Source organism: Ananas comosus, linkage group 22 (genome assembly GCF_001540865.1).
Source record: "Ananas comosus cultivar F153 linkage group 22, ASM154086v1, whole genome shotgun sequence".
Classification (NCBI taxonomy): Eukaryota; Viridiplantae; Streptophyta; class Magnoliopsida; order Poales; family Bromeliaceae; genus Ananas; species Ananas comosus.
This window is the reverse complement of record NC_033642.1, coordinates 8,565,891-8,586,334: the sequence shown is the minus strand read 5'-3', so window position 1 is coordinate 8,586,334 and position 20,444 is coordinate 8,565,891. Positions and strand designations below refer to the sequence as shown.

Sequence of the window (20,444 nt, the reverse complement as noted above, 5' to 3'; positions counted from 1 at the left end):
TGTTTGTTTCCGTACGTAATATTGCGTTCCGCATATCGCGATAAGTCGATTACGATATATCTTCCGCGGTCCCATCGGAGAACGCAGAAGCATCTCCCTATATACTTTTTCCTCAACTTCATTTTATCTAATAGCGTTAGATAGATCTCAATACCAAACTAAGCCTAAATCTGTTATCTATAGTATAGATAATTTTTTTATAATTTTTTTAGACATGTTCAAAGTAGTTTTTAGGTAACTAATAAAGGTGTCCGTGGACCAGGTCGGGTCTGGATAGTTGATATACTGTACCCGTACCCTTAAAAGAAATGGTTAGAAAAAAAAAAAAAACCCTACCCNTCTGGGGTAGTTGATATACTGTACCCGTACCCTAAAAAAGAATGATTAGAAAAAAAAACTATACCCTACCCATATAATTTCGGGTCGGGTCCGGATCTGAATATTTAAATTACTAATATACCCATCGGGTCTATTTGAGCGGGTCTGGGTAGTGACTATCCATATACAACCCGTTCAAAACCGGATACGGGTCAGGTACGGATACCTGTATATATATTTTTTATAGACTTTATTAAATTGTTTGGGCAAAATTTGTTTGGGCCGTTATATTTACTGATTAGAAGTCTAAAATTTACAATAATTTTATATGTAAACATACAAAAATTAAAAAATTATGATGCCATATTACAGATAAAGAGAATACAAGTTGTAATAATTACTAATATTATATACTAACATTCAAAAAAAAAAGGGAAAAAAAATAAAGATGAATCGGAAAATTTGCTAAATAGAATATTCATTAAAAAAAACTAGATTGTCGACTATGATTGGAGAAGGGATTTGAAAAAAAAAACTCACTTGTACCACACCTGTAAAGGATTAATATCGCTAATGATGACAACGATGGAAATATTGTTTCATAAAAAATTCTTAGGCGGAAATGAAACAAAAAAAATAGAGAGTTAAAAACAAAGAGTAAAAAAATTAGAAAAAAGAAAGTAGTAAAAGAAGAGTTAGGATTTCAGTGTTTCCCTAGGATGAAAATACTTGAAAATACTTAGAGTTCTCTCGTCTATAAGTCCTATTAAAATTTATCCCTCAACTTTAAAAGTTCAAAATTTTTTTATTTACTATCGGATATTTCATCGGGTCCGGGTCCGGGTCCGGGTCCGAATTTAAAAACTATTTCGGATCCTACCGATTTAAAAGTTGGGTTCGGGTCGTGTCCAAATCGGGCATGGGTATAAAATATTCGGACCCATACCCGAAACTTTAATGGGTATTTTTTTTTATCCATATACTATCTAGTTTTTATCGGGTTCGGATAGGGTCCGGATAGGATATGGTATATTGGATATTTTGGACAACTTTGCTAAAACATGTGTTTTTTTTTTTTCCATTAGCAGTAATATTTGCGTCCGCATGCGGTTACTAAAGTCTGACGGAATTCGTACCATCACCATCTCCACCGTCTCTTTGACTATCCCAAGTGTGTTTTAGTCGTGCCGGCCGATCCCAATCTTAAAAAGATGCCCGCCACGAAGTGCCAGCTGTCTGCTCTAACAATTGACAAATAAAATTTCTAGACTAAGTTCGTTGTTTAAGCCGCCATTTTAATATATTCGAGCCTCCTGTCAATTTACTTGCCCATTTTTTTTTTCAATTTTTTTTTTCCGTTGAGAGAAAGAGAGAGAGAGGGTTTTTTTTTTTAAATTGTATTTGTCTCTTTTCTTGTTTTTTCTGTTTTTTTTTGTTTTAACAGGGTGAAACTATAGTTCTGAGCGCCACCAAATAGGAACGGATCAAAGCAACAAAAAACCGTTTAGTTGAACATTGACTACATCAAATAGCCCATCATAAAACATGGACAGCACGTGATTCATTTTATAATATATAATATTATATTATATATAGATAGAAGAGGAGGAGAAGAGACGAAGTGAGGCGCTTACTATGCCTATCGGAAGTACGGAGCCTTCCGTGCTTCCAGCTCGTTTTCGATGTTGCGACTTTCGAATCGTCGATCGGCCCCGTTAAACTTGATCTAGAGTATTTGGAGTATCTAGAAATTAAATTTTATGATTTTACGATATCATTTGCCTAGTGAACGAAGGGGCTCAAAATCAACAAATTTACGAAGGGGCTCAAAATCAACAAATTTCAATGGCCGTAGTGAGCCGTTTGCAAGTTTAACGGTATAGAAATATCCAAATCACATGAAATTTTGATAGAAAATTCTTTATACTATATAAAACAAGATCACTATCTTTGATTTAAAATTTTATGCCTGTAATGTTTTAATATACGATCTTAAAAATAATTTAACTTTTTTATAAAACGACCATATCCTTCATAAATTAACTTTTGTTCTTTTAAAAGTTTACGCTAACTATGATAAAAAAATTAAAAGAATTCTACGATAAAAATTAAACTATTTTCAACCATAAAAAAAAAAAACACTAACTTGTTGTGTATACTAAATTTTAAAAAATTTAAGTACTTGAATAAAAAACATACATAAATTCAAACATTTCAAAGGCATCCTAATACTTACTATCCCGTGATGCTGGTATTTGTGAATAGTAATCTGGAGAGCCAAGCTCCAAATTACCACAAAAAAAACCCCAAAAAAACTGAAAAAACAGAAGCATGGTTCTTCGTGCCTGAATACCAAAGCGGAATAAACTTATCCCGACATAAGTTCTAACAGCGGCAATTATTCTTATTCAGTTATTCTCGTTCTCCACAAGAGTAGTAGTAGTAGTAGTAGAATATAAGTAATTAATTCCGAAGAAGTAGTAGTAGTAGTTAGTAGTTAGTAGTTATTCTCCTCATCCTCTCCGCAAACTTATACCAACTGGAATAAGCATTTCTTATTCCCCTCCTCCCGTCCTCTTCTTCTTCTTCTTCTTCTTCCTCTTCCTTTTGAGTTTTCTCTCCGCGGAGCTCCGAGAGCGACGATCGCGGCCATGGCGATGATCGCGGACGCGTTCATGAAGAGGAGCATCGCGGCGCTCGAGGGGTTCGTCGGAGGCGAGCTCTGCGCCGCGCTCGGGGTGCGCGGCGACGCGGAGAGGCTCCTCAGGACGATGGCGCGGGTCGGGGGAGCTCTCGCGGTCGCGGAGCGGAGGAGGGCCGCGGATCTCAAGGTCGACGCGTGGGTGGCGGAGGTGAAGGATCTGCTCTACGAGATCGACGATGTCGCCGACCTCTGCGCGATCGAGGGCGCGAAGATGCTCGAGGAGATCCCCTCGACCTCTTCTTCGTCGTCGTCGTCCACAGTACGATGCTCGTCCTTCGGTTTGTTCTCGTGCTTTAGTTGTAGGAGGTTTCATCACGAGATCGGTCTAAGAATTAGGGATCTTAATGAACGATTGAAGGAGATTGATGAGGCTAAAGCTAAATTGCCTGCTTTGATGATGCCAATTAGCCCTAGTTCTGAAGAAACTGGGGATAGTTTTCGCCAAATTCGTTCTCTAGATGTTAAATTTAGTGTTGTAGGAACACAGATTGAGAAGGCTAGTCATAGTCTTGTGAATTCGATGCTCAAAGGCGGCAAAAAGAAAGTTGAATTGTTTGCGATCGTCGGGGCGGGCGGGATCGGCAAGACGACGCTTGCTCGGAAAATATACGATGATGAACGAATCGCCGACAATTTCCCTATTAGGGTTTGGTTGCGCGTGCCGATGAGCTTTTCGGAGGTGGATTTGCTCAAAGAGGTAATTAGGAGCGCGGGGGGTGATTGCGGGGAAGTCGAAAGCAAAGATGAGCTGATTTCATGTTTCGCTTCGGTTCTTTCCCGAAGGTTCTTAATCGTGTTAGACGATGTTCGGAATCCAGATAAATGGGAGGATTTGCTGAAGGACTCATTGAATGATGGGGTGGCGAGAGGAAGAATCTTGATCACGACAAGAGACGTAAATGCCGCGCGGAGTATGAAGGCAGTTGTTCACACTGCTGAGAAAATGGACACCGAGAACGGTTGGACGTTGCTGCGTAATGAAGTTTCTGCTGCGGATAGTGAGGAGGAAGCGATCAAAAGCGCGAAAGAAGTCGGGATTAAACTCGTCGAGAAATGCGACGGCCTTCCTTTGGCGATCAAGGTCGTCGCGGGAGTATTACGATCGAGAGAGAAGCGAAGGATCGAATGGGAGAAGGTGCTTAAAAGCGAGATATGGTCTACTAATCAGCTTCAAGAGGATTTTCCGCAAGCTCTCTATTTGGCTTATGAGGATTTGCCGTCTAATCTAAAGCAATGTTTCCTTTATTGCTCGCTGTATCCAAGGGATTATCCGATGTTATCGTCTGATCTGATTCAGTGTTGGATTGCTGAAGGCTTTATACCGACGCACAACAATGTGCTGATGGAAGATCTTGCTGAAGAGTATTACAGAGAATTAGTCGGTAGGAATCTTCTGCAGCCTGATCTGAATAACCTAGACAAATTATCATCCACAATGCATGATGTGATACGTTTGTTTGCGGAGTTTCTAATCAGAGATGAAACTATTTTCGTCGGTGGGGGGCGACGATCGAGCATAAGCCCCTTGACGAAGCCTCGACATGTGTCAATTTGCTGCGCAGAGGGAAATTTGGAGCTTCCTATTTCAGTCAAACAGCAGAAGAGCTTGAGGACTCTGTTGTTCTTTGATAGTATCAATTTAAGGGCGATAGAGGATGCATTTATTCAAACGCTCGGTTGTCTACGAGTTTTGGATCTGAGCAACACTGCGATCGAATCTCTACCAAGTTCCATTGGAGATCTTGTTCATTTGAGGTACTTAAATCTTGACAAGACGAACATAAAAGAGTTGCCCTTGTTAATCGGTTCTCTCGTAAATCTTCAAACTTTGCGTCTCGAGGATTGCCAGTTTTTGCACACACTTCCTAAATCCATCACAGAATTGTTGGAGCTGAGACGCCTTTGTCTTGCGAGAACTCCGTTGAGCCATGTACCAAGGGGAATAGGAAATTTGAGGCATATCAATTATCTCTCTGGCCTTGTGATTGGCCATGAGATCAACCAAAATGAGTACTCGGAGGGTTGCGGCTTGGAGGAGCTGCAGCCTTTATCTGAGCTGAGATATCTGCAGTTGGAGAAGCTGGAGAGAGCTCCCTCGGGGGCTAAAGCTCTTACGAGCAAACCTTTCCTTAAGGAACTCTATCTGCATGGCAAAGCACCTGCTGAAGAAGGAGACGAGCCGATAAACGCGGAGGCGGAAGTTCAACAAAGCGAAAAGATTTGGAATCAGATCTCTCCTCCTCCGACGATAGAGAAACTTCTGATTCGGTACTGCAGTGGCGGTCGGTTTCCAAATTGGATCATGGCTTCTTTGGACAAATCATTTCCGCATCTTTCATACTTGGAGATCTCCTCTTGTCGATTTTGCACGCGGTTGCCTCCGCTGGGACTACTGCCCCAGCTGAAATACCTGCTTGTCTCAGAAGCAGAAGCAGTTATAGCCGTTGGAGCCGAACTCTTCGGAGCGGAAGCAGAAGCTGCTTTCCCCAAGCTCGAGGTACTAACCATAAAGCATATGACCAATTGGCAAGAATGGTCTTTTGGATTGGAGAAAGAAACTCCTGATGATAAAGAAAAGGAAGCACCCAAATTGTTATTCCCTTGTCTCAGATCATTGGATATTCGATTATGTCCTAAATTAAGAGCTCTCCCAAAAGGCCTAGATCTTGTCCCTAACCTCAAAACCCTTCACATTGAAGGTGCTCATAACTTGATGGAAATAAGGGATCTCCCCTCGCTAACCGATCTCCTCTCCGTCAAGAACAACAAAGGGCTTCTAAGGATCTCCGGCATCACCTCCCTCCAGTCTCTTATCATCGACGACTGCTCAAAGTTGAAGCACGTCGATCGCCTGAATTCCCTGCAGCACTTGAGTTTAGTGTATCCTCCCTCGACCGAGACTTTCTTCTTCGAGGAATTGGTCATCTTTTGGAGCGTGGGCTTCCCCCGCTGGTTATCGGGACTACTACTCAAGCAGGAGAATGTCGGTTCTACGGTAAGTCGCAGCGTTCGAAGTTTCGACCTACGGTGTAGCTTACCGCTCCTGCGAAGCTGCCTGGAGGGCGGCAAGAACTGGCAGTTCATCCGGCAGGTTCCGGAAGTGAGAGCTGCGAGCAGCGATGGAAAGGCGTTCTTGCGGTATAGCAAGAGCCCGAGGAAGTACGAGACCAATGTCGGATCGGTCGACTGACGAATCCGATCCTTTAGTAAGTTTTCTTTCATTGTTTCATTTGCTCTCTTCTTTTTTTTTCCCCCTTTTTAATTATTTTCTAACAATGTGTTTCATATGTCTCTCTTTTCAGTACCACCTGGCTGTGTGGGGATTGTGGAGATGAGAAGCCCTTTTTCGGATTTGGATGCTTCTTGTGTTGTGCTTTGGAATGGTTTGATGGCTGTTGCAAAGGTTTGTTTCTAATTTTTCTTATACTATCTGTATATCTAAAAAATGGACGTACATCTTACACTCTTCAATCCAAAAGCTTAAACGATACTTTAAAATTTTTAATATTACAAAAAAATTGATTAAGGAAAGTGGGAAATGTTGGTTCTTGGGTGAAGAATTGTAAGATTTATGATCCACGCTGAGTTTGTACTACAAATTATATAGTGAATTGTGTGCGGATTGCTGTTTGTTCTATGAACCAAACAAAGAGATTGTACTATAAAACCATTCAGAATTATCTTACAATTGTATTACCCTTTATCGTGCTAGTTTAAAATTATTTAAGTTTGAAAAAAAAGGTTTTTTTAAAAAATTTTATCTCATCTCTACTCTTAAATTTTGAGACCAAACAAGAAATTATGACCTTCAAAATATGAAGTCGTCTTTGATGATATAGGCTCTCAATCAATTACCTCCCACTATTTATTTCCTCACGGTATTTCTTATGTTTTGTATGCTCGGTAAGATAAAAATAATGTTCCTCAAATAGAAATTTCTAGGAATTCGAGTCCTAATGTTATAAATAAGAGATTATTATCTATATACCTCTGAAAACTTAAAAAATAACTCATTTATCTCTACAATTTTTTTTTTCCTTCCTGAGGTATTCATATATTCCTCCATTATTTTAAAATATCCTTACAGTTATCACTCTAATTTGAATTACATATGAGTTAAATATCTACTAGAATTAAAAAAAAATCAAAATATCATTTTTGCCTTTAACTTAAGGACAAAAAAAAAAAATTAGTGATGATAAAAAAATATATTTGAAAAGACCAAAAATTAAAATACTTTTTGTACTCCTAACTTATCAGCAAATAAAAAAAAGTCAGTAATGTTTGAAGGATATATTTGAAAGCACAAAATAATAATTTCATTCAGATAATAATTATTGCTAACGTAATAAAAGGTATTTTCAAGGATAATAATTGAAGTAGATTGGAACGTAAAACAAATATTTTCAATATTAACCTTCTAAGAAGGATAAATCAAAAAGTCGAAAACGTATCAAAAATATACAAGCAATTGTTCCTATAAATAAATATAATAAATAATGGCGGTCATGTTGAACAACGCCCAAGTTATCAAACAAAGTCCCTAAATAATGGCGGTCATGTTGAACGACACATTACTCTTTTTCTTTTTTTAATCCCTACCCTTTGTGACCTTTATGAGTGTAAATAGACTAAATCACACTTTTGGTTCGCAAACTATCTAATTTACTCCTTTAAATATTAACATACCGCTGATATAAAAATAATATAATATTTTAATATTATCGCGTCATTACTCACATAACTACCATATCACATTTACGTTAGCAACACTAATAGATAGTCCGCTAAATTACCACGGTAGGACTTAAATTGCAATAATTTACAAAATTTGAGTATAGAAGTACAACGAGTTAAAATTTAAGTACTTGAAATATCACAGGCCCTATAGCTTGAGAACCAAAAGTGTCATCCAGCATTGAAACATAAATAAAATTTGTACCGTGTCCTGACGGTGAGTACAGCACAGCAGCACAGCACTAACATATTTTTGCATTAATTTCTAGAACAGCTTTCAACTGTAGCAAAAACTGGAAAAAAAAAATGATATACCCAGCAGAGGTTAGTTTCTATTGAGAAAAACATACCTTTGCACCTCTAATTTCACAAAAAGGCGACGCATAAGACGTTGCTATTATTATTTGCACGGTGCAGCAAACTTTATCTGCAGATTGCAACTTTTCTAGCTTCACATCTGATATTGTCTTCCTCACCAACGTTTATATGCATATATAAACACAACGGAGATCATTTTCTCCGTAGCTGAAAAGGTAGTTAATTTCATTAAGCGAGAATGACTAGACAGCGGGACCAATCACTAATTTTATACATCAGTCCCACGACAAACATTCTGCAACATATGACACTGATTCAACAAGTGAACACTAAAGATTAAATGTAGAGTAGATGGTGCATGACACAAACTTTTAATTCCGATGGTTACAAGGGCAAAATGCAACATTACCAAGTGTCGCTAGCATAAACACTCACCGAAGCTCGCCCGCTCAAAGGGTGTCATACAGTTGTTACAGAGATATCAAAATGCGGCTATGAATTTTTGGATCCGCGCTTGTGCTCGCTCCTTCTCTTCTGGACCATCCAAATCCCCAATGTTGTCATGATACTCCTGCATCACAAGGGAAAAGATACCAAGCCGGTACGAGTAATGTACAAAATTCTTGCCGATACAAATTAAAGAGCATGGAGATGATGGGGCAAAAGAAAAACACCTGGTTTCTTTGAATTTAGCACGAAGATTGTCCAAATAATAGTGCAAACAAGGTGGCAATCTCGTAATACTGATAGTTGAACTCCAAAAGAATGAATTTTACTACTGATACTCTCATCTGATATACCGAAGAGATATAGGTTGGATCTTAAAAAAAAAATCAGCTCACCTGAGAGGGCTCTTAAATTGTTTGCGTTCAATTACTAGCTAATCTAAAACCCTACTTGTCATCTAGACTCCATATATTGATTTCAAAGAAAACAGATCTAGACTCCATATATTGATTTCAAAGAAAACAGAAACGGATTAAGAAAAATACTACATGCACCACAGCACATAAAGATTACAATGATAAAGGTCTATTTCATACAGATGCACAAATACGAAGTTCTGCCACTGAACACAGATAAGAGGATAAAATCTGCTGATTAGGCTGATTTTTTCAGGCAAAATTTAAAGATTTAGCGAAGGCATTAATTTTCACCAAGATAGTTCATCTGTTTCATCACAGTATAGTTGTCGAACCTAGCCATGAATCAACACAAATCAACTGGTCCAACTATTTGACCAGGTAGAAAGCTAATGATTGCTATTGTTTGTTCAACTTGGAAAGATAATTTTTCTCATATGAATCTAGACGGTGAGGGAGCTGTAAAGCCCTTCATGTTACTATTGAGACAACATAGTTACATATATCTACTCAGAAATGACTTCCTCTAATGGCAAAATTTGGTTTCTACAAGATCGATGTCCTCGATATTCTATAAGGCATTAAGGTACCAATATAGGAACATAGGAAGCTACCAGTTAAAAGGAAATATTGACAATGTATACCTGAAGTATATCTTTTACATCCTCCTTTGTCAATTTATGCTGTTTAAGAAGTAATTCTATTCTTGCTCTCATCCGCGGGTGCCTGCAAATCATGGTAGGTTTAAGTCAGGACTGATGAGCAATTCCTTGAACTAATAGTTCGAATTCGACTTACTCAGAAGACCAGAGGTGGCCCAAAATAACAGCAATTAACTGTAAATCACCAAGGGAAACACTTCAGTAAAGCATTTGAAAAATATCAGACCCTACGGATGGAGATGGACACAACTGTCACAAAAGTTTACTTACTTGGAGAGTATAGAGCCCAGCTTCGAGTTTTCGGTTATAACGCTCATCATCATCCATCTAACGAAAATAAAAGGGCAAGATTTTTTAGCACTTCCCAAGGTTGAGAATAATTTATACTTGTCATAAAACTTACAGACATAATTGGATTATAACCTCTAAATCGTCAAGCTCGAGCTGATCAAGCCTTTCAGTCTCAGCTTTTACTCTGTCTGAATACCTGCAAATTGAAGAACGGTGTGAAGGATCTCAATTACAACAACGTCCAGAAATACATGACAATTCAATATCGAATCTCAAAAATTGCCATTCCATTACCTCATGTAAAGTTCCATCAGACGATCTATTTTTTCACATTCGTTTTCCACAAATTTGCTCAACAATCTATCCCTTCTTGAACCTCTTACAATGCCACCTAAGAAACAATGCCAAAAACCATACCATCAATGATGCAACAGTCTGCAGTAAGATTAAAAATGATAAAAATGAAGATCTGGAATTTACTTGCCTTCTTACCAAATAATGATGCAATAAGTGAGATAATACGCTCTTCTAGCTCTTCCTGGTAACTCTCTTTCTTATTCTTTTTGCTAACTGGAATCTGGACATTGACAATTACAAAAGAACAAAGAAAATTGAAGGAATCAGAACAATGAGACAATTTTAGAAAAGTAACAAAGTAATTATTTTTTAAAAACAGAATTATACTTTTGACTCAGGATACACACAAATTAGGCACAAAAGACTATGAAAAGGAGCTAAATGAGAAAAATCAAAAGTTTCGCTAGCAACCAAAACATTTTGAGAGGACGAAAGTCCAATAAAAGGACTATGGATCTGCAAATAAAAGTACTGATTAAATGTTTTTACAACTATCTGCTCTACAATCTTTAGGTTTTTGGCTCTGCCCTTTTCGTTTTCCGCGGCTCTCGTGCGGAAAACGAAAGCAAAAGGTTTTCCCCCGTATATGTAAAATTAGTTTTCATGGTAAAGTTGTTTACCTCGAACCAAACACGCAACAAATTAATTTTCCTCTGAAAATTTTTTTTCCACCCACTTTTACGTGGAACCAAACACTGCCTTAGCATTCAATCTAATCTGAGATCCATTAATTCAAAACATGTCATCACTAAATAACATAAACTAAGAAACCTCGACTTGAATACGTGTAACTTATTTAGCTACAGACAATGCAAACAAAGTAAAAACTAAAAAATGAACTTTGTAACACCTCTTCACATTGAAAGAAACTCATTCTTCTCATCCCCCAAACACACCGTCTAGCACCCTCGCACAAGTCCAGCTTCCACCGCAAGTCCTTAATAATGGCTTCTTAGCGAGAAGGCACTTCTTTCTTCTTTAAAACACACTACAACAACTCTCTACACACCCTTTTGACTAAGAACAAGCATTCAAGAACAAAAAGTCATCTAAAAAGCAATGCTGCCCACCACGTGAAATTATAGCAATTGACAATATTCAGCGGAATCTACAACGATACAACTTTCAACGAATAATGTGCATGCCTCTGTTAATTTCAATGCGGACTAAGGGTACCCAAATATGGCTAGCAATGTTGAGATGACGCATTATATTGCTCACGAGTCTACATAACTAAAATGTTCAGGATTTTGAGTTCGCCCCGAAAATACAAATGCGAAAAGCTACCCCGCGGACAAAAAGCACTAATCACACTCCTTCATACTTCTGTTCTCCTTCACTCATCCCTCCTCTGTAATTCTGCATCCATTGTCAAAACCCAAATTTTTCGCCAAAATATGAAAAGATTCAGAAGGTCGGAGACTGAGAAGACTTGCCTTACCCATGAATGCGGCGAACGCGGTCTTCAGCCCCAGCACGTCGACGAACCGCTCGCACGCCGGGGGATACTTGGTCATCGCAAAATCGAGCGCCCTGATGGCCGACCCGTACGCTGATTTCTTCTGCTTCATGATGATAATCATGAGCTCGACGCCCTCCGACTTCAAGAACCTCTCCTTGTTCTCCGCGGGCATGAGGAGGCAGCACAAGCAATCGAACAGGTTCTCCAGCATCTCCTCCTCGTCGGAGCTCTTCGGATCCCTGGACTTGTACATGGCGACGGCCTGCAGGATGCCGTCGACGCCGTTCATCTGGCCTAGCCTCTTCTGGTTGGCGGCGCTGTTCTGCAGCAGGATGGCGAGGATCTCGGATGCGTACTGCTTGTTGGCGTCGAATTCGCGGACCTTGATCCGGCCGAGGAGCCAGCGCAGGAGCTTGGTGCGCTCGCAGACGAGGTCGGCGACGGCGGGGTTGACCTCGATCATGTTCTCGACATTGGCGAGGGTGTTGTAGATGGCGGCGGCCTCGTCGGGGTCGGCCTCGGAGAGGCGGGCGAGGTTCTGGACGAGGAGCTCGAGGGCGTTGTTGTCGACGAGCGCGGCGACGAGGGCGCGCGCGGGGTCGTCGTGGTCGCCGAGGACGTCGGCGTCGGTGAGGTCGGTGAGGAGGGAGACGACGTCGACGGCGATGTCGGCGTTGTCGTGGCCGAGGAGGCCGACGAGGGAGGGGACGGCGTTGAGGGCGACGAGCTCCGGGTAGAGCTCCGGCGCCCCGGCGAGCACGCGGAGCCGCTCGATCTCGCCGTGGAGCTCCACCTCCGAGTCGGCGAAGCGCTCCGGCTCCTCCGGGTGCTTCATCCGCGCCTCCAGGTTGTCGCGCAGCCGCCGCTCGAACGACAGCACCAGCTTCTTCACCGCGCGCGCGTCCAGCGCCTCCGCGCCGCCGTTCTGGGACCGCTCCACCGCCTCCAGCAGCGACAGGTCCACGGCCCCCCCGCCGTTCTCCGCCGGCGACCCATCGCGCTTCCGCTTGTGGTGATCCTCCATGGCGACGGAGATCAATATGCGAATCCCTAACCCTAACCCTAACCCTAAAACTTCAGAGAGAGAGAGAGAGACAAAGAGAGAGGACGAGGTGGAGAGGGGTTAAAGTGTTCGAGATGAGTGTATGAGCATATGCGAGCTAATAAATCAGGTTCGAGTTTGGTCCTGCGATCTACCGCGATTCGACTGGTTCCGGTTTTTCACTCACTCTAAAAGCTCACAAAGCCACTGTGCTCGCAATCCGAAATTTAAAGAGCGAAAAAAAAAAAAAATTTTTTTGAGGAAAGTTAGCAAGCTCCCTGCTTCTTTCATTGAATGTATGAACTAGGCTACAGGAATGAGGCAACTCAGGCCTCGAAGAACGGTACAACAGTTATAATAAAAAATAATAAAAAAATAATAAAAAAATTAAAAAAAAAAACACTAAAGGACCTGTCGTAAGAGGGGTTACCAGGACTTCAGAAGCTGCTTAATCCGTTATACAATCAAAACAGGGTCGAAATGGACGTTTCGAAAGATCAAATCATTCCTAGCCTTCCAAATGGTCCACAAGCAAGCGACCAATTCAGGTAAGCTATTTTGCTTATTATGCATCCCTTTCTTGACCAACCACCTATTCCAGACGTAATGTACGTCTTCTCCCATCTCCCCAGCCTGAACCCTCTCTCGAATCATCACCATACAGAATTTAGTAACAACGCATTAAGAGAACAGGTGGTCTACTGTCTCCTCATATACCCTGCAGAGTACACAGCCAGAATCTCCGGTCCAGCCTTTCTTCAGAAGGTTATCAGCTGTAAGAGGCCTCCTCTTAAGAACCAGCCAACAGAACACTTTAACCTTGAGGGGGATTTGGAGCCTCCAGATCTTGGACGCATGTCCATCCCTCGTACCCCCGTCACTCAACGCTCTGTATACCGATTTGACAGAGAATACTCCGTTATTACACCATCTCCACCCAATCATGTCAGGTCTTTGCACTACTCTATAGTTGCCAACCCTTTCCCTTAGTGCCAATAGGTTGGAGCCCGGTCCAGTATTAATGTTCGCCGCGTCGCTTCACCCAAAATTCTATTCCAATTCCAATCATCACTTACAAAGCAATTCTTGACCAATAGTAGCTTGCGATCCGTCATTGCGTGGATCTCCAGAAAAGACAAATGTAAGGTCGTTTCCCTACACCATCGGTCCGACCAAAAGTCAATAGAGCTCCCATCTCCCAACTTATAATGGATTTCCCATTTGAAAATGTCTTTAGTAAAAATAACTCCCTTCCACCAATATGAGTGTGGTCGGAAGAATTTTCCCTCCCTCAAGGGTCGCCTTCTATTGTTGTATAGAGCTCGAATAATCTTGGTCCACTGAAGGTGAGGTGCTGTATAAAATCTCCATCACTATTTGACCAGTAGTGCCTGATTCATGATTGCTACATCCAATATACCCAGCCCACCTTCTATTTTGCTCGCATAGACGTTCCTCCATGCCACCAAACAACCCTTCCTTGAAGAGTTACTTTCGCCACTCCAGAAAAAGTCTCTGCGTAAGGCTTCAATGCGTTTGATCACCCATTTAGGTGCTTTGAACACTGACAAGAAGTAAAGTGGTAGATTCGTAAGAACAACGTTAGTTAGGATAAGTCTACCCCCTCTAGATAAGAGTTTAGCTTGCCATCCGTCAATTCTATTCTGGATTTTCTGAATGATCCCTCTCCAAACCTCCTTTGTTGGAGGTTTAGGAGAAAGTGGAAACCCAAGGTAAGTAGTAGGGAGGGTCCCGACTCAACACTGGAGCAATTTTCCAGTTTTGCCGCTTTGCCTGAATTCCACTTTTACTCGTATCTATATTTATATCTATATAATTATTAATGAGGATTCAAATACTTTTGAAAGGTTTTTTTTCGAGTTTTGATGGAAAGTGCAGATCTGAAAATCTATTCTACTATATTAAAGGAGGGTTTGGGGGGCCCATAGGGTGACACGTGTCCCCCTCCCCTCCCCTCAAACCCTCCTTTATTCTCTCTCTCTCTCCTCTCTCTCTCTCTCTCTATATATATATAATTTTAAATTTTGGTATCAAAATTTAAAATTTTGATACTTTCAAATTTTAAAGTTTTAAATTTTATATTTTATATTTTAAATTCTAAATTTTAATTTTAACTTATAATATTTATTTCCAATTTTATAACTTCAAAATTTAAAATTTTAAACCTCTAAACTCTATGAAATTAATTAATTTAATTTTATTAATAATACACGTAATAAATCGCATAATAAAATTTAACATAATAGATTTAATTTAAATTACGTAAAATATTGTTGTATAAAAAAATACATAACTTAAATTTCTTCAAAATTTAAAATTTTAAATCTCTAAACTCTATGAAATTAATTAATTAATTTATTAATAATACGCGTAATAAATCGCATAATAAAACTTAACATGATAGATTTAATTTAAATCATGTAAAATATCGTTGTATAAAAAAATACATAATTTAAATTTCAAGTGAAAAATTTTAAAAATATAGTGTATATGTGTACATATATATAATTAATTTTATTAAGCAATTTCTTCTACAAATTTATTTCCCTTCTATCTATTGATTTTTTAAAAATTATTTTGATAGATTTATCTCAAATCCTTCTCATAGAAATCTTTATAAAATAAAGTGATGTATAAATTTATTTGCGCATATACCAATTTTAATGACTTTTATTTAAATAGATTTAACTATTAAATTATTTTTATATAATTTTTATTTAATTAATAATTAGACTTATAAAACTATATAAAAATATGAAAAAAAATAAAATTTATTGTAAAAATATTTTAGATCCGCAGCTTCGCGCGGGTATTTCACTAGTACTTATTTATTATGCACAATGAATTAGATTTTAGTGTCTGTATCATCTAAGGGCACGTTTAGTTTCGTATAAAACTAATCAAAATATTATTTTATTTGATTCAACGTAATTATAGATTTGAAGAAAAATTAAAATTTTTATTTTTTGCTATTTTTGGATGAAAAACGAAAATTAAAATTATATAAATTTTTTTTCATTTATTTCTTTTATCAAATTAAATAACTATAAAAATATATTTTTTCAACCAAATAAATATTAATGAAAAATTATTTTTTTCTCCGAATCAAATATTACCAAACATAAAATTTCTTTCACCAAAAATTTTTGTTCATAAATATTATTTTTTATGATTTTAAGTTAAAAAGTATATTTAAGACACACCTGAAGTGTAAAATTAATATTGTTTAAAAATTTTAGGAAAAACTTTAAATACCCCCACTGTGGTTTTGCACTTTCTCACTTTAGTACCATGTGGTTTAAAGTGTATCAAGTTAGTACCATGTGGTTTCGCACTTTCTCACTTTAGTACCCTGTGGTTTGAAGTGTATTAAGTTAGTACCCTGTGGTTCATTTTTGTATCAAGTTAGTACTTTGTGGTTTCAATTTTCTCTTTTTATTATTCATTTCGAGGTATATAATTTAACGAAATATTAAACCACAGGGTATTAAAGTGAGAAAGTGCGAAACCACAGGGTACTAACTTGATACACTTGAAATCGCAGGGTACTATAGTGAGAAAGTGCGAAACAATATGGTACTAACTTGATACACTTTAAATCACAGGATACTAAAGTGAGAAAATACGAAACCACAAGGGAGAATTTGAAGTTTCCCCAAAATTTTATACAGTAGTAGTACAAGTTTGAGATCCGGAAAATAAGTGAGGGGGTTTATAGTAAAGATTTTTAAATTAGAACGTACTGTCCACGTCACCTTTGTTGCTTCTCACTTCCCCTCTCTCTCTCTCTCTCTCTCTCTCTCTCTCTCTCTTTTCAAACCCTCCCCTCCCTCTCCTTCTCTCCCCTCCGAGGCCACTAGACTCGCCTTGTCCATGGCGGCGCTGATCCGATCGGGGCGATCCGTGGGCGGATCGGCGGCGAGGCGACGGATCTCGTCGTCGGCGGCGGCGTCGGAAGCGTGGGATCGCTCTCCGGCGAGCCTCGGCCGCGAGGGAGCGGCGGAGATTGGGGTTCCGGCGAGACGGGGCGTGCGGTGGGTGTTCCTGGGGTGCCCCGGGGTGGGGAAGGGGACCTACGCGAGCCGCCTCTCTCAGCTCCTCGGCGTGCCCCACGTCGCCATGGGGGATCTCGTCCGCGACGAGCTCGCCTCCCCCGCCCCGCTCGCCAAGGAGGTAATTAGCGACATCTCTTGATCCAAAAACACTTGGATCGTCGTCTCCACTTTGTAATTAGGTTTCGGAGAAGTTGCGTGCTTGATTAATTTAAAGGACGCTTCATTGTTAAGCATAGATTAGGAAGGGTAAGAGGACTTTTTTTTTACAGTAACCCTATTAAAATTTTTAATTTGCCTAATAATTCTTTCAAAAGTTTATTTGGCCAACTAACTTAACAAACACGTGAATCATTTACCGCCTTTATAGAGGTTTTTAAGATTGTATGAGGATTATTAAATTTTTATTTATGATTAAACTTATATGGATAGGTTGTTAGAATATTTTAAGTTGTTAGGATTATATGTTATTTGTTGAAATATTTATGTGGTTGTTAAGATTATATATGAAAATAGAAAGAAACGGTAAATCATTCATCATTTTGTACTTTAAGAGAAATACGATAAATCATTTACCGCCTCTAATAGAAAAGAAAAGGATGGTGAATCATTCACTGTCTTCTAAAATCTATTAAAGGCGGTAAATGATTGACCGTCTTTCAATTATTTTTATACCCTGACAGTGAGTTGGATAAAATAGAGTTATTTGAACAAATACATTTTTTACAAGGTTATTTCACCAATTGTAAATTTTTAAAGGGTTAAAATGAAAAAAAAAAAATCTAGGGTAAGAATGTATGGGGAACCCCCCACAACTGTATGCAAATTCAATTTTTTTGTTTCTTTGTTTTTAGATTGGCATTCCCTTTAACTTTTGATTAAGAATTCTATTAGATTTTTTAAAAAAAGTTTGTCTAGAGAGGCGAAATTGTTAGCAACTGTTGAGCCTAAACAACTAACCATAAATACTTAAGCCCACGATTACTGAGTTGCTAGTTCTTCTGTACTGAAATGTAGTCCTTATACTATCCGATTCAGGACTATTTGGGGGGTTTTCTATGCTTTCACCGCATTGTCTAAGAGTGCGTGCTTTGCGTGTTATCAAAAGATGTTGCTTTATGTTGATGTTAACTAGTTTCTTGTCTCATCTTTAGTTGGCTGGAATTGTGAATCAAGGTAAACTGGTACCGGATGAGATTATCGTAAATTTGTTGTCCGAGCATCTAAAAAATGGAGAAGCTAAAGGTGAATCGGGGTTCATTCTTGATGGCTTTCCACGAACGATTAGACAAGCGGTTAGCAAGCTGTTCACATTGGTTAAAAGTATAGATGGCAGTATTATCTTTTTGCTTTCTGTTTATTATTCTTCATTTATTTTTGGGTGTTATTCCGTAGTAGGTCCTCTAATTGGCTAAGCAACACTTACTAGCTTCTAGTTTGCTCTGCAGTTTCTTCATCTGACCTTCTAGTTTGCTGTCATCTGGGCACCTGTATTTAGTTATACATCTAAGACATTGTTTTTTTGGGTTAATTGCACCATTCGTCCGAACATTTTCCCAAGTTTTCACTTCCATAACCAGCCTTTAAACTTTTGCAATTAGATCCCTTACCTTTATTACGTGTTTCAAGGAGGGTCCCTCTGGTCAAAATCCTGGTAACTCGAGAAAGCACTCCCTAATATAGAAGTTTGTCAAATTTTTTTTAAAAAAACAGTACTTTCACAATGAGAAAGGGCTGACTGGTGAAATACTTTAGTAACAATGCACATGAGCAGCCTCCCACTTGTTATCTGCTATGATAAACCCACAATGAATCAAAGAATTTTTAAACAGAATAAACTAGTTGTTTCAATGGTATAACTTGAGGCCAAGACTTCCAATCCCCTTGTGAAGCAACTAACTAGCTAAGTCTGATCATTTAGCTTAAACTTTAATGTCGTTTTTGTTGATGTTGTTCTTGTTTGTTAATTGATCTTGATGTGATTGATTCCATTGAATTTTAGTTAATTAGCAGTAGTCATCTGATTTTTCAAATTTACTTTCTAAGAAACTCAAGTTATTTTTGGTCTTATTAATTGGTAGGAGATACTAGAGGGAGTGGCTGATATTGACCTAGTGATAAACCTTAAGCTCAGAGAAGAAGCACTGCTTATGAAGTGCCTTGGGAGAAGGATTTGCCGCGAATGTGGAGGGAACTTTAATGTGTCATCTGTAGACATTAAAGGCGGGGATGGGAGGCCGCATATTTACATGCCCCAGATTCTACCTCCGGAACAATGCTTGTCAAAGCTCGTAATACGTGAAGATGATGCTGATGAAAAGGTGGTGAAGACAAGGTTACGTATATATTTCGATGTGGTATGCCCACTTTCTCTATGTATCTATCCCTTTTTAAATAGTTAGCAACCAAAGCAAGTTCTTGGTTAAGTAGATTTTGCTCTATTTCACTATTGAGATATGAGAGAATGGATTTCTCCATATCTTTGTAGGATCGAAAACAATTTCTTGATTGGCACCTAAACTTGCATAGATATTTCGCTCTTGTATAAACTAAATTAGTATTTGCATCTACTTTAGAAACTTCGGATGATATACTAAATATTGCAAATCCTCATATCATCAGTGGTTTGGATGCAGTGGTAGGTTTAGCACATGACAAACATTTAGCGGTAGATGTGTGCTATTATTCGGATGATTCAAAGTTAGCATTTTACAATTTTCAAATTAAAATCTTGCCTTGTAGTATTTAAAGAAGAATTATTTACTTCGACAGACACAGCCAGTTGAGGAGTTCTATCGCAGCCGAGGGAAGCTCTTGGAGTTCGACTTACCGGGGGGAATCCCCGAGTCTTGGCGAAAGTTATTGGAAGCACTGAATCTCGAAGACCCCGCTAACAGGCAATCAGCTGCTTTATAGATCTCTTACAACTCTTCAAATGTGTATAGTGCATACTGTTGGTGATTATTAAACCACAATTCATTACAAGTACCTCAAACTAACCGATCCATTCGAAACAATGTTCGTCACTCATAACGAACTGATATGATTCATATTAGGTGTAAGAATACAGATTTGCATCAAAATGTGTAATGATGTTGTGTACAGTAGTAATGTTGTCAGAAAATTGTTCGAGGGCTTTTGTTTTTTCTTTTTTTTTTGGCCGTCTGTCAAAACTCAAATGCGAAATGCTTTAGAATAATTGTGTTTTTGCTGCACTTTCAGTCAGAATCGAGTAGGGGGGTTAGCAATAGCAAAACTGAAAAAGAGTGTTCCTTCTTTCTACATCATCAATTCCTGGTCACACTGTAATGTGATTCTAGGGTTCAGACACACTGGTTGATCTCATGGACATTTTTGCTTTTCCGGAAGCGCACTTTGAGAAGGTCCGCCGTACCAAAGAAACGTATATTTCGGGCTAAATTATATTTTTGGTCCTCAAACTATAGGGTGCATGACTATTCCTGATTCGAATTTTCTAAGTTATTGCAATCAAATTCTCCGATCCAATTTAGTTAACTAAATATTGATGTATCACTGATGTGGCAGTAATATAATATTTTATCAATTATCACGTAATCAGTCACAGCACTGCCACATCATTTTCATATTAACGACAT

General features: G+C 38.8%; 3 protein-coding genes across 5 annotated transcripts; 2 read left to right on the top strand and 1 right to left on the bottom strand.

The window, feature by feature from the left end:
- LOC109727416 (putative disease resistance protein RGA4) lies at positions 2,500-6,723 on the top strand. The gene is made up of 2 exons (XM_020257539.1): positions 2,500-6,228; positions 6,325-6,723. Exon 1 carries the CDS (start codon positions 2,970-2,972, stop codon positions 6,210-6,212), a length of 3,243 nt encoding a protein of 1,080 aa, XP_020113128.1. The 5' UTR covers positions 2,500-2,969; the 3' UTR covers positions 6,213-6,228; positions 6,325-6,723.
- On the bottom strand, positions 7,803-12,929 carry LOC109727357 (beta-catenin-like protein 1). Of its 3 annotated transcripts, XM_020257455.1 has the most exons (9): positions 11,687-12,922; positions 10,386-10,470; positions 10,188-10,284; positions 10,026-10,089; positions 9,873-9,929; positions 9,739-9,776; positions 9,585-9,666; positions 8,513-8,648; positions 7,803-8,284 (listed from the first exon to the last, which is right to left on the bottom strand). In XM_020257455.1, the coding sequence occupies exons 1-8, from the start codon at positions 12,734-12,736 to the stop codon at positions 8,559-8,561; spliced, it is 1,563 nt and encodes a 520-aa protein (XP_020113044.1). In that variant the 5' UTR covers positions 12,737-12,922; the 3' UTR covers positions 7,803-8,284; positions 8,513-8,558. The 3 variants fall into 3 exon arrangements, 2 of the variants coding, with proteins under 2 accessions (XP_020113044.1, XP_020113043.1); XR_002220754.1 differs by lacking the exon at positions 7,803-8,284 and having other exon boundaries at positions 8,389-8,648; positions 10,006-10,089; positions 11,687-12,929; XM_020257454.1 differs by lacking the exon at positions 7,803-8,284 and having other exon boundaries at positions 8,389-8,648.
- Positions 16,559-20,042, top strand: LOC109726925 (probable adenylate kinase 6, chloroplastic). Its single transcript, XM_020256746.1, has 4 exons — positions 16,559-16,948; positions 17,982-18,122; positions 18,909-19,184; positions 19,600-20,042. The coding sequence occupies exons 1-4, from the start codon at positions 16,649-16,651 to the stop codon at positions 19,741-19,743; spliced, it is 861 nt and encodes a 286-aa protein (XP_020112335.1). The 5' UTR covers positions 16,559-16,648; the 3' UTR covers positions 19,744-20,042.